Source organism: Lissotriton vulgaris, chromosome 5 (genome assembly GCF_964263255.1).
Source record: "Lissotriton vulgaris chromosome 5, aLisVul1.2, whole genome shotgun sequence".
NCBI lineage: Eukaryota > Metazoa > Chordata > Amphibia > Caudata > Salamandridae > Lissotriton > Lissotriton vulgaris.
Genome location: NC_141693.1, coordinates 2013912488 through 2013926843, shown reverse-complemented (window position 1 = coordinate 2013926843; position 14356 = coordinate 2013912488). Strand labels below are relative to the sequence as shown.

The window sequence follows — 14356 nt, the reverse complement described above, 5'->3', positions numbered from 1 at the left end:
ACTGTTTTTCTGGTGGCCATTACCTCGGCAAGGAGGATAAGAGACCTTCAAGCTCTTAGTTCAAAGCCCCCGTTTTTATTCATTCATGCTGAACGAATGGTTCTCAGGACCAGGGCTGGGTTTCTGCCGAAGGTGATAACTCCATTTCATCTGGGGCAGTCCGTTACCCTCCCTACTTTCTATCCACCCCCTCACCCTTCCAAGGAGGAGAAAAGGCTTCCCCGCTTGGACCCTAGGAGGGCGGTGAGTTTCTACCTGGACATGACGAGAGAGTTCAGGTTGGATTACCAGCTGTTTGTTTGGTTTTGCTGGCTGCAAGAAGGGGAAGGCGGTGCACAAGCGCACGCTCTCGAGAAGATGGATTGTTTTATGCATCAAGATCTGCTACTCCCTGGCGGGTAAAGAACCTCCAGAGGGTATAAGAGCTCATTCTACTAGAGCTAAGTCTTCAACATCTGCTCTTTCCAGAGGTGTACCTGTTGAGGATATTTGTAGAGTCGCGACTTGGGCCTCCCTCCACACTTTCGCGAAGCATTACTGCTTGGATACCGAGGTGAGGAGGGATGGCCACTTTGCGCGCTCTGTCCTCCAGGATTTTCTGGTATAGGAGAGTGGACACCCTCCTCCGGGAGTGGGGACTGCTGTGGGACTCTATTCACAAGGTGAGGAATCCACTGGTAGATGTATCTATCAGAAGAACAAGTTACTTACCTTCGGTAACGCTTTTTCTGGTAGATACAGTATCTACCTGTAGATCCCTCACTGACCAATCCACCTCCCCGTTTTCCACTCTTCTATACCTGAGTTTATTGTCAAGGAATTGTTTTATTTTAATTGCATTCCTGCAATTGCTTCACACTGTGTTTGTTATCTTGACATTTGTGTACTGTGTATACTGTGTATATATCTATTGTCATCGGTCCGTCCGTGTGCCTCGAAGGCACGGAAAAAAGGGCGGAACTGATGTCATCATGCCGGCGTGGGTCTATTATGGTGTCGGTGATGTCAGCGGAGTCTCGCGCGATGCCGTGCTTTGATGATGTCGTCCACTTCGGCGCGAAGCTACAAAAAGAATATCCGAATGTTGCTGACGCAAGGGGATATTCACAAGGTGAGGAATCCACAGGCAGATACTGTATCTACCAGAAAAAGCGTTACCGAAGGTAAGTAACTTGTTCTTCTGGTGCTGACCTTTTACCTACTTATGTGCCGAATATATGTTGTGTGGTTTTCTTTGTAAACTAGCCTAATTTATTATGCAAGAAGATTCTTAGTATCATCCCCTGCCTAGGACACGCAAAGCAGGATTACCATCTTCTGTATAATAACTCTGCACAAAAGTCACTGCTATCGTCATCCTTGAATGACAGACCCCCAGTACCATTACACATCTAGGTAGAGCCCCTGAGGGTACCTTTCAGGTATAAAAGAACCAAATCTACGCTGGGCAACCAGCGGAGAAGCTTCCATGCTGACATGATGCTGAGATTCCTGAATGCAGAAACTCCAGCACGCAGTGGTCCGACATCCCTTGCGGGGTGTACAGCTTGAGAACAAGACAGGGTCCTTCGTTCTCTCCGATCAGGTAATGGGGTTGGCTCCCTCCCAGGGGATTCTTGGCTTTACACCCTACATACATGGTAGGTACATTTAGGTACACTCCGATTGGGTTAGTATTTTAGGAGTAAGCGTGATTATTGCCATGTATCTATATGCCTGTATATATTCACTGTTTTAGCAACATGCTAGAATTCTACCTTTTATTTACTCTGTTGGTGCTTGCAATCTTATATATCTGTTTCTGTCTGATGGTTGTCGCAGCATACGTATTTTATACTAGAATCACTCTGGTTCAATAAATGCTTATTGAAAACATATGCGTCTAGTATTCTGTGTATTTCTCTGAGACCAAGCGAGCACGAGTGACTGATCGAAAAGTAGTACACTGTTGCCATGATCCCTGAAGGATCAAGCGTGGTCATGTTTGATAGTTACCAGAGACTATTCGCTCCTTTGTAAAGTTAAGGGGCTTATGGTGGCACTGTGAGCTAGCTGGTGTAAAGGCTTACATATCCTTTGAGTGTGTTTGAAATCAGACTAGACTGATCCCAAAAATATTTAAAGGAACTACATGACATGGCGCCCAACGTAGGTTTGGTTCTTATTTAACGGTCAAATCTGAGTAGTTCAGGCATGCTTTCTCAGAGACCCCTACTTCCATATATCCAGAGACGTCTGGAGTGGGGAGGGCAAATCCGCCACAGCTGATTAGGTATATCCTCTGTATTGGTTGTAGGTTTGTCCAAGCTTGAAGGATTATAGAGCCCCACATTTTGCAGAACCTTATCTCTTTTTCTTTATACTTCCTCCCATAATGTCTAACAACGGGGATGCTGGTACAAGTGGTGCTAGTATAGAGGAAGCTGAGCAGGAAGGTGCTCTTAACATTTCAGAAAATTGCATACATGCGCTTTCTATGTAATTATTAGATTATGGTTTCCCATTATTGAGTGGGACCGTTACCTTGGTGGTTGCGACACACAAGACATTCAGAACAGAGGTATTCTATTCTTTGGTTAAATTACCACCTGCAAATGTTAACACACATTTGTTTCATACTTGTATACCAGATGAACCACTTGAAGAATATTCTCCATACGAGGACATACGAGTCCCGTTAATTTACCAAGTGCATATAAATTGGTTTAAAGGCACCCTCCCCCATACCACAGATAAAGGGAGACTCAATCCGCTCAGCAGAGACGGAACAACTTGCCCTGTACTAGCTGCTTACACACTGCATCCGGAGATTGATACATTGCCAGCAGCAGACTTGCGTCCACTTCACAAAGAAATAATAAAACTATACAGAAATCTCACACAGTTCGTAATACGAACACTTACAATTCAACCTACAAGGGTCAGTCAAGCTAGTCAACTACAAGGAACTGCAGCCAAAATCACTCCCCAAACACTTAATGAAATTATGGGAAGAATGCCCACTAAACGTGAGCAAATGCCATTCTGGATAGCACGGAAAATAGCACGGCTTAAGGCCATTTTTTTTACACCCAGGCCTACAAGAAAAACACAGAATACTGACAATTTTTACCGATTGGGATATCTCCCCCAATAGAGGATTGTACCACTTGGGGTACAGTTTTTGCTGCCGTTTAAACCAGAATGCGCCGGGATGCCCCCGGGTAAGCTGAGCGCATTACAAATTTCATATAATAATAATAATAATAATAATAATAATGCCCGGTACCCCCTCAATAGCAGTCATACCAGAAGCATAAAAATAAATTCAGAAAGAGTAGGGGGCAGAACCTGCCCTGGACTTGAGGATGAAATTGGTAGGCAATTCTGTTCAGGTATCAACAATTATGTTAGCCAACATAAAAGGGGAGGCAGCTGAAGGACTGGGTTTTTCTAAGACCCAGCGGTGCCAGGGATAACACCTGAAACCTTCGTGGGTTACCTGTTCCGGCGTACAAATGACAGAGACACGGGACACTTCCTTCGGCGTCAAAGATTCGAGGTTTATTTACTGCAGGGAACACAGAAGTCACGAGAAGTACATAGCATGTAGGTTCACGGAGCCTGATTCGAATTGTATCTGTGGATCGCTCCTTTTATACAGTTTTTCGTCATAAGATAACATGACAGACAAAAGGTTACAACCCGGTTCCCACAGTAAATTTCATAGGGGGTCGCTTTCATGTATTCAGGGCCCGGAACATAATTACAGTAGCATTTGGCGGTTCCCAACTGTAAAAGTACATCTTCCCACCATTAGTGCATTCCATTCGGCTGTAAACGAATCAAGGAAGAGACAGAAACAGGTGCAGAGGAAGACGAGGATAGCGAACAGATCGAAGAGAGTGTAAAAGGGGGTGGTATCAGGAAACACGATTGCAGGGATCAAAGGAGACATGCCTAATGAATGCACAACTGAGACAATAGACCGGCACGGCAAGATGAGCCTCGAGCGGAGCCATCTGCCTTACAGTGTCATCCCCCTCATCATAGAGACACCCTCAAAGGAACACGTGTCTTCCGCAAGAGTTTGGGAATCCCAGGGTCACGAAGCGGACAGCGTCCGTTCGCTGGCTACTTGAGGGCAAGAAACAAAATGGATGCCACATCTAAAGTATATTTTTATTAATTCACAAAGTGCAATGTTATATAAAAGTGATTATAATAAAGAGTTTAATAAAGTTTTATTGTTTAAAAAAATGTTAGAAAAAAGTTTTTCGAGTTACAAAGTGGAGCCATAGAATAACCACAGGGGACTCTGCAGTCCAGCTGAAGAGCCTAGAGCTCAAGCCAGGAGTACTTGAACTACTTGGATGCTGGTGTATTTCCCCCGCAGTGCGGGAGAAATAAACCGCGGGCGGGATTCAGATGGCTCCTAGCCGTCGTGTGCACACGCCCACTGTGACGCATGACGGCCGGGAGCCGTCATGAGCATACAAGGGGTTAAAACGATATGGTAAACTTTCCTGGGGCCATGGATTTAATCACTGAGGAGACTTCCTGGTTTTTTATTGTGTGCCCCCCCCTTCCACCCACACCAACATTGAAAATAAAATGCTTTGTGGTACCTCTGTCTGTTCAAGGGGCACCACTAGGATCTAAAAAATGCAATCAAGAAGCCGTGGCAGGGCATTATTGTCTGATTCGTCCTGAGGGGTGAATAATAAAGGATATATACAACCCCTGTTTAAGAGCAATAATGTGTGTGCATGTATGGGTTGCATATATTTCAACACATACATGATGTTTTTAATACCCAGTGCCCTTTACCGTTGTGTAATTATAGCTAGAGTTTTTTTTGTTTGGCAGTGTTTGACAAATATACAGAAAACTTTCCAGAACAAAGGTTCATCCACTTTGGCTCCTTCATGGAAAGGTTTATCACGATCTGGGAAAGTGGGGAGTGGGAAGGGGAGGTTTATCAAGCAAATGGGGTGATCTCAAAACTTCAATATTCCATGTGTATTCACATACAGAAGTTTGCTCTCTGATCCAGAACAAACGGCTGAGATCCGAGTTAAACTAAATTTGACAAAAAGTTAGGCCTTTACTTAAAGCGTGTTTTTTGTTATTTTGTGTAAATCTGTTCAGCCGTTTTGAAGAAATTAATGTTTGAAAAGGTTTCTGGGTGGCATGAAGAGGCTATGGCTGGTATAAAGGTAGCGATATCTGGACCGTTCAGCTCTGACTGGCCTGTTCAAAGTGGATGGGAAGGATCTTGTTTGGCTGTCCTCAACATGGCGAATAGGTTTACAGGACTCTGGATTCAGTCCAGGGGTTTGGCGCTTGCTGGGTTTTGGGCCCAGAGTTTGATATCATTTAACATGCCATGAATTATGTAATATGTGAGGTCATAAGCAGTGCATTACGGGGACTCAAGTTGCATTTAGTTCACTTATCTATCACTGGTGAATTTCAGTGATTTATAAGATTCCAAACTTGAGTTATAATCTCATTTCAGCTCTATACCGTCACTTTAACCTTATTTTTTTTTCAATCTTGATTTGTCTGTCTATCTATAGTAGAGATTTAAATCTATTGTTTTTGGCAGTTCTATCCTCATTAGCTCCTCCCTGCCCCTGCTCTCCAGAACTGCTCAAAGGTACTTCTGCCTTCCACCTGATGTATTCTTCTCTCTCTTCTTCTTATAATGCTGTGCACATTTTTCAGGTTTGTTGTATCCTGCATCCCCAGCTGGTTCTGGGGTCCAATGGTGACACTAGAGGACTGTCTTGCTGCCTTTTTTGCTGCTGATGAGTTAAAAGGTAAGGCTGAATGCCTGATGCCTTTCTGAATGTGTGGATGTGGAACGGGCACTTTGATTTCTTTGCACATACAAAGTCCTAACTCCTCACTCGTTGGTAAAAGCAATTGGCCTATATCATTTATTTATTTATTTGAAAAGTTTCATATAGCGCGAACATGACCCTTATGGATATCGGAGCACTGTACAGAGTGGCGAAAGCCAGAAAAAAAAACACACAATGAAACAAATACGGTTGTAAAATAATGAAATGAATGAATGAAATGAAAATTAGGTTTATATAGCGCTGCAGTTGCCCTGAGGCGTCCAGGCGCTGGAGCTAAACCTAACAAACCTGGCCACTAAGGCTGTTAGTTGTTGAACAGAAGGGTTTTAAGCTGTTTCCTGAAGCTGGTGAGATTTGTGTTGTTTCGCATCTGCAGCGGGAGAGTATTCCACAGTTTGGCAATATTGTATGAGAATGAGCGTCCTCCTGCTCTGGATCTAAATATTCGAGGAATTGTGGCAAGAGTAGCAGTTGAGGAGCGTAAAGTTTTATTGGGTTGGTAAGGGGAAATCAGGGAAGAGTTTATTTCTGGGCCCATTCTCCAGAACGTCTGGTGGGCAATGCAGAGAGCCTTAAACTTCACTCTATCCCTGACAGGCAGCCAGTGCAAAGTTTTTAGGCCGGATTTTATAGAGGTCCTCCGAGGGATTCCCAGTAGTGCCCGGGCAGCACAGTTTTGAGTGCGCTGAAGTTTTTGTAGAGTATAGTCCGGGGCTCCAAGATACAGGGCATTGTTAAAATCCAGCCGTGATTGGATCAGGCCCTGTATGACAATTTGTCTGGCCTCGAATGGAAGGAGGGGAAGGATTTTTTTGATTACCCTGAGAAGGCCAATACAAGTGGCTGACACTTTGGTGGCTTGAGTGTTTAGGCTCAGTGATTTGTCAAGCCATACTCCCAGACTTTTGATATTATCTTTGGGAAGGGGGGGGGGACCCATGCTTGAGGGCCAAATTAAGTCCATGGTGGAAGGAGTTGCTGGGCCAAGGAGCATAAGCTCCGTTTTATCATCATTGAGTTTCAAGCATGAGCTTGACATCCACCTTTTTACGTCCTCCAGAAAGGCAGCCAGGTTAGGTGGAGTCTGAAGACCACTCATCTGTGCAAGGGAGACCACCAGCTGGGTGTCGTCCGCATAGGAGATGATATTAACACCATGCGGACGAACAATCCCAGCCAGCGGCCTCATGTACACATTGAAGAGCGTGGGGCTTAAGGAAGAGCCCTGCGGCACTCCGCACCCCAGTGGCCTACTGGAGGATACAGCTGTACCGTCGAAGACCTGGAAGGTTCTGTCTGACAGGAAGGATTCCAGCCACGACAGGGCATCTCCGGATACTCCCAGGTCAGCAAGACGGTTCAACAAGATCTTGTGATGTACTGTGTCGAACGCGGCGCTTAGATCGAGGAGGATCACTGCCACTGATCCCCCTCGATCCAAGATCCGTCTTGCATCCTCGGTTACAGCTATAAGGGCGGTCTCTGTCCCGTGTTTTGGGCGAAAACCCGTCTGGGAAGCGTCAAGGAGGTGGTTGTCCTCGAGAAATGTCGTCAGAGTGGTATTGACGTGTTTCTCTAGGATTTTTGACGCCCACGGGAGCAAAGAGATAGGACGATAGTTACCCGCATTAGCTGGATCCAGGGAGGGTTTCTTTAGGAGGGCCCGCACCATTGCGTGCTTCCAGGTTACGGGTACTGTCTTGCTCAGTATAGAAGAATTCAGCAGCTCCAGCAGGGTGGGGAAGATGATATCACTGGCTAAACCTAGTGGGCCTGGAGGGGCCGGATCGCGAGGAGACCCTGTTTTTATTTGTAGGGCTAGTTTCTTCAAAGTTTCCATGGATATCAAGGGAAACGATTTCAGCTCAGTATCCCTGTCAGGGGCAAGGTCCAGGTAGTGCCAGGACTGATCGGTGGGTGAGTTGGGGAAAGAGGAGTAAATTTTATTTACTTTCTGAAAAAAGAATTCAGCCAGGTCGTTGCATTTGGACACTGAGTTGTTATTGTCTGAAGCGGGCGCGGGTGGTTTTATCAGAGAGTTTATTATGTGGTATATTTCTTTCGGTTTTGATTTTGCCGCAGTAATTTTATGAGTATAGTGGGCTGCTTGGGCATTTTTTATGGCCATTTTATACTCCCTAATCATTTCCCTGTAAATAGTTTTTGCAGCTTGGTCGTAGGATATACGCCACTTCCTCTCTTGTCTCTTACATAGACGTTTCTGGTTTCTCAGGTCTTCTGAGTACCATGGGGCTGACTTGCTATGTCTTTTAGATCTAGATGGATATAAAGGGAGACTTATGTCCAAAGAGGTAGTTAGCCAGTCTTCATATTTGACGTTATTGTCTGTAGGGTTGTGAGACAAGCGGGGTCTGGTGTTGCTGAGAGTCTTCGTCCAGTTGTCAAGAGGAAGTTTAGACCAGTTTCGGGTTTTCTTAGATGTAAACAGTGAGGGAGGTGGTTTACTTGTAGTCCAGGTAAATGCTATCAGGAAGTGATCGGTCCATGGGAGCATATTAATCAGGCCTACTTTGAGCTGGTCACTATTACTAAAGATAGGATCCAGAAGATGCCCCTTTTCATGTGTGGCCGAGGGAACTAGTTGCTCTAATTGAATGGAGGCTAGGTTAGATTGTATCTCTGATGCTGTGGGATCTAGCAAGTTGTCAAAATGAAAATTAAAATCTCCCAAGATGGTAAAATTGGAGGGAGCGACAACCAGCTGTGAGGCCACTGACATAAGAGAAGTATTGAATTGTCCGGTAGGACCCGGAGGACGATAAATGAGAATGCCAGAGAAACTGGAGTTGGGGGAGAACTCGATAGAAAAGGAAAGGTTTTCACAGTCCTCGATGTCGTCCGCTAGACAGCGGCAGACATAATTCTCTTTACATATAATCGCGAGGCCACCACCTCTGCCTAGTGGTCGATCAACCCGTGCTATCTGGTATCCAGGGATTATAGCCTGTGCTAGGTCTGGCTGAGAATCTTGGTTCAGCCATGTTTCCGTTAGGAACATAGCATCAGGAGAGTGTTCATCTAATAACAAGGATATTTCTGTGCAGTGTTTGACTAATGACCTGCAATTAAGTAGAAACATGGAATATTCCTGTGCCTCCGCTCTGATTTGGGCGGTTTTAGGGGTAAGTTCAAACTTACAGTGAGTGCAGCGGCGGGGCATCTCCAAAGGGTGTCCTGGAATTCCACAGCTAGGAGATATTGGAGGACGTACCTGATGTAGGGCACTCGAGCTGTAGATGTATCTACTAGCCCCTGAAGGGCCAGGGGTCAGGGCCGCAGGGCCCGGTCGGGCGCGGACGAGCGCAGACGAGCTTGCTTTAAGCGCGCCTTCGGCGCGCTAACGGCGCGCCCGCTGCGCTCGTCCGCTGCGCTTCCTTGGGAGGCACATGCTTATAGGCTGCTGAGAGGGTCGGCGGTGGGCGTGGCCTCCGAAGGGGGCGTGGCCTGTCGAACGACCGAGCCTGTGTCAGGCGATTAGCACGCCGGTTTCTGGGCAGCGGAGGGGCCGCTTGCAATAGGAGAGGCTTGGGTGAGTGAAAGAAAAGTTTTAAAACACAGCAGGAATTCACAATATAATTTTTAAAAAAACGGAGCGCTCTCCCGGCTTTCCGCCTCAGGAGCAGCGTTTGTAGGTGGAGAGGCTGGTGAGCAGCGTCTCTTTTAAAGCTCTAGGTCGGTGGGCGTGGCCTCCGAAGGGGGCGTGGCCTGTCGATCGACCGAGCCTGTGTCAGGCGATTAGCACGCCGGTTTCTGGGCAGCGGAGGGGCCGGGGGGGGGGGGGGGGGGGGGGGGGGGGCAGGCAATCAGGTTAATGGGAAGGAGAGTAAGCCTGATCAGAGGGGCCAGTAAAGTTTCAGCAGGACCATAGAACGAGATAACAAGTAAAAAGAAAGCAAAAGTTCAAACAACACAGTATAACAGTAGTATCAAACATTGGTAAAGAGGGGTCAGGGGAAGGTAAATCCAGTTAATGCTGTTGATGTTCACTCAAGATTAGCCATTTGACCTAAGCTGAATATTGCGCTAAATACGTGCGCATAAACAAGGACACTGCCCTGTGTAGGGGGATGTGCTCTCCTCTTTTTTTTCTCGTCGGACAGACACAGACAAGCACACACACTTGCTCTCTCCGGCAAGGGGCCTCCTTTTGTCATTGCCACAAATCAAGACGATAGACCTAGCACTGGGGAATTTCTGCCTTAACAAACTGCAAACATCATGGCCCTGAAAGAGGCAGTGCCCTGACCTCTGCCTCTCCATGTCCCTAGCTCACCCTATGCAGGACAGAGCCCTGATCTTGTACACAAATGGAACCAATTGGGGCAGGGGGGGCTCCTTTAAATAGACCTTCTGAACACTCAGGTTGCTGTTTTCCTCATAGAATTCAAAGGTCTGTGCTTTAATTTCCTATTTTTCCCCTGAAGGTTAAGTGGAAATACCTTATGATGTGGGTCACACGTGTGTTTATGATCTCCATCTCATCACTTCTTTCTCTGCTTGCAGGAGATAACATGTACAGCTGTGAACGCTGTAAAAAGTAAGTGGACCTCCTGTTTCAGTAGTTTACTCTCTGATGTATGTGGTACCTATTCTTGTCTACATATGCAATGTGAACAGTTTCTTTTCCCTAACACCTCGCTGTCAGACATGATTAATATCCATATTCTGAGTTCTAATAGATGTGTGCTCAGTAGGATGGACGCCTCTCTGCTGGTCATAAATAATGCTCTTTCCAGTCCTGGACATTTATGTCATAGCCTAATGCATCCTGGTGCTGTAGTCTGGTTTACTTCCATTGAACTAATTAGACTAACACCTGAAATCGATGATTTATAGGTGAAAGGTTCAGGACAATAGACAGTGTCCATATTGACCTGAAATGAGGTTATCACACTAGAGATCTCCCACCTTAAGCTGGGCACTAACTTTTTAGGTCGAGCAGACCTGCATTCAATGCGTAAGCATTGATGCTGTCTGCTTCAGACCTATTGTCAGCCGTATTTAGGAATGAAGACACGACTCAGAGGCGCGCTTTTGTAGTCTCAGTTTTGACCGCGGTAGCACGCTTCTGAGCCGCGCTTGTGCAGACTAACTCGCTTCCCTCGCATGCATTAACGGCGCAAACACAGACACAGCCAGCCCCCACCCCTCTGCATGCACGCACACACACACACAGGCGCGCGCACACATAGACACGCTACCGCCCCCCACCCCCCTGCACACACACAGACACGCACGCATACACACGCCGCCGCAGCCCTCTACCACCCTCCCCCACACACACACACGGTCGTTTGGTGTCACGGGCAGCTGCGCTCAGCCAGGCTCAAAATGAGCGAGAGGGAGGGGCTTTGCCGATCCTTACCGGGGCGCTTCAGATTGTAGCGGGCTTCCATGGCTGCGGCTGCGGGTGCTGCTCTCATGGATGCTCGTGGTGTGCCGGGTTCATGTCGGTGTTCCGCCGCCCCAGGTTTAGCCCTGACGTGGCACCAAGTTTGTGGCCCTGCCCCGGTGCTCACACTAACGCTGCAAGCTGCGGCGCCCGGGGATGTGACGTCAGATCCAGCCGCTGACTGTGTCCTTCAGTGCAGCGCCGACATAGAAAAGGGACTCGTGCGGCTGAGAAAGTGCAAGCGAAACTGCAGGAAGGGTAGGCGACGCAGTAATGCTCCATTATTCAAAATGTGAATGAAAAAACTAAAATGTGCGAACACCAGATTAACACACATTTCTCTGTTACTACATCACCCTAATTCAAAGTGGCAATACGATACACAGTAGCAACTCCATTTGTTACCTGGAGGGCAATGGTAGGATACATTCCAGGAGCGAAAGAGACTAGTAGGGCACATCAAGCTATACCTTCCAATTATATACAGCTCTTAAAAGCACACTAGCTGGGCCATGGTGTTTCTCCCTCCCTAAAACTCATAATAAGCTTCTGAATGCGAGTCTGTTATATGGATAAACACATCTCATTCAGCTTCCAGAGGTGTTCAATGAGTCGGGTGAGATCACCGTGAACCACATCAAACAAACACACTTCAATCTGTATTTAACTCTTTCAAAAAAGATGTGCTTAAATAGCAATAGCATCAGATTTAACAAATATGCCAGCAGTAGTCCACAGAAAACGGTGACATTTTAGGTTGCACAATTTAGGAGAGGGATGTCTGTCTTTTAACAAGATCGCGGCCAAATTCCTTTCAAATGGGTTCAGACTGAGGCTGACGGAAAAAAAATTGATTATGACCGCATTCAGCCCCGCCCACCCTTTAGAACGCTGGCACCATGCAACCATTCAAAAACAACTGGTTCAAATATGTTCTCTCAATGTTTCAAGCTTTATTACAAATGTCACAAAAAGATGTTAATATTTCACTTCTGTTATTCGATTTTCGGCACAATAAAATACACTGAACATAATCTTCACAAAAGTTATTTACAAAAGTGTAAGCTATTGCCATTATAAATTACAATAACTTTTATTAAAGTATTAATTATTTAAAAAAATTAAAAGCCATTGTTATTTGTAATATCAATACATCTAAGTCACATAAATACAACACATATTGCATTACAAATGCTATAAGTGTCACATTTGCGAAAGTTATAACCATTGGCATTGTAAATAACAAAGCAATTAATTTCGCTATTTTCAAAACCAACACATAAATAACAAATTTGTCATTTACAATATCAATAGCTCAAACTTTCCTAATGCGAGACCTATTGCATTGCAAATGCTTGTTATAGATGGCTGTCACCTTTTGTCCTCTTGTGAGTGGGTGCAGTAGCTTTCTTTCTGTTGCACAGGTCAGTTAAGATGGCTGTCACCTCACACCCTCTTATCTTTTGGGAGGCTAACCTTTCATTTCTCCTCTGATGTGAGATATTGATAAATATGTGTTGTCTCCTTCCTTGGTTGTGACTGCTTATGGGTGGGTTTCCTCTGTCACCTGGAAGCCGAGTTCTGATTTGTGATGGTGGGGTCCTGCCTCACTCTCTATTAAGCTCTGAGAGGTGAGGATGGGGCCTCCTCTCCCAAAGCTGGGTGCGTAGCTCTGTTTGCTGAGAAGGTTACCTCTTGTGCTCTGCTGAATGCTGAGCTCTAATGTCTGCCTTTGCTTACAGGTTGCGGAATGGAGTGAAGTACTGTAAAGTTCTCAGGTTGCCTGAGGTATGTAACCTTTTCCTTAACAGTCCCCTTTTTGTCCACCTTTTTCATTGGTTTGACTATAGTTGTTCATTAGACTATGAGAGCATATCAGCCAAATAGGCACACTGCTTGTTTTCACTGACTGGCGTCCTCCCTTTGAGAGAGTGAGGTGGAGCTAGGGGTGAAGAGATCTTTGGGGGTTGTAAGGTGTAGCTTTTGTTGTAATTGGCCTCTTGTACTCTTTCCGTTTTGTTCACATATGTGCATCTGTGTACGCATCTTACTCGTACAAATGTATCATTCACATTTGTCAGTTCCATGGCTGTGCTTTGGCAGTGAGCTGCAAGTCTCTAGCATCAACAGCACCTGTCATGTATTTAATTTTGTTGCTGTTTCATCCACTGAGTTAGTACCAAATATTTTTCATTGCGACCACTGCAGAACACTCATATATGATAGTTGCATAGTGTGGTGGATTATTCTGTTCTGTGGGGTAGGAATTCCTGTACTCAGACATGCCTTTTATTTGTGTGTATTCTTCTTGTTTCACTGGATGTCTAAAGACATCTGTCAGCGAGTTTTTTTCTCTGAAGTTACAGAGTTTGTTCTATTCTACAACGCAGACATGCAGAATTCCTGTTCACGGTTGCAGGAAAATTGATTTTTCATCCAAAATTTTAACGCGAGAGGCTAACACCTTCCTTAACATCACCAAGCAGAGTCCAGTCCTTGTTACCAACACATCCCCTAGATGATACAGATTATTCTGATTAGGACAGCCTCTTGGAGCAGCACAAAGTCTGTCAGAGCTCAATGTAAAGTACCAAGAGGACACTGATGAACAGCAGTACTATGTTCAGCTATCCTATTATTCTGACAAACGCCATCAGCAGCAACCCCAACAAGACATGGTATCCCTTCCTTCCACCCTTGTTACAGATCTGCAAATCATGCTAGCGGATTGTAGAAAGAGATTTCTTCCAACAACGCAGTCTAGTGCACCAGCACCACCACCACTTTCTATGGTACGAAGTCAACCGACACCTTCTCCTCAGTCACAAGTGCCTGTACAACAACTATCATATTTTCATAAAGAGCAGGAAGAACAGGAGGAAGGGGAATACAAGATCAACAGCAACAACATGACAAGTGGGATGATTATATGTTAGAAATGGGAATTTCCGGTTGGCAGAGGCTTGCGCCAAAGTCAGGCAGAAACCACCATTCTACGTCAGGGCAAGGAAGTCGCCCGCCAAGATAACCCCTGCTCACCCCCTTGGTAGCTTGGCACGAGCAGTCAGGCTCATCTCAGAGGCGATGTGTAAAG

General features: G+C 45.8%; 1 protein-coding gene across 1 annotated transcript in view; it reads left to right on the top strand.

The window, feature by feature from the left end:
• The window catches only part of USP20 (ubiquitin specific peptidase 20), a 556910-nt gene that overhangs the window by 361405 nt on the left and 181149 nt on the right, over positions 1 to 14356 (top strand). Inside the window, exons 14-16 of the mRNA XM_086924837.1 lie at positions 5710 to 5804; positions 10374 to 10407; positions 13005 to 13050. Coding sequence (XP_086780963.1) covers positions 5710 to 5804; positions 10374 to 10407; positions 13005 to 13050 — 175 coding nt within the window. The remainder of the gene's footprint in view (positions 1 to 5709; positions 5805 to 10373; positions 10408 to 13004; positions 13051 to 14356) is intronic.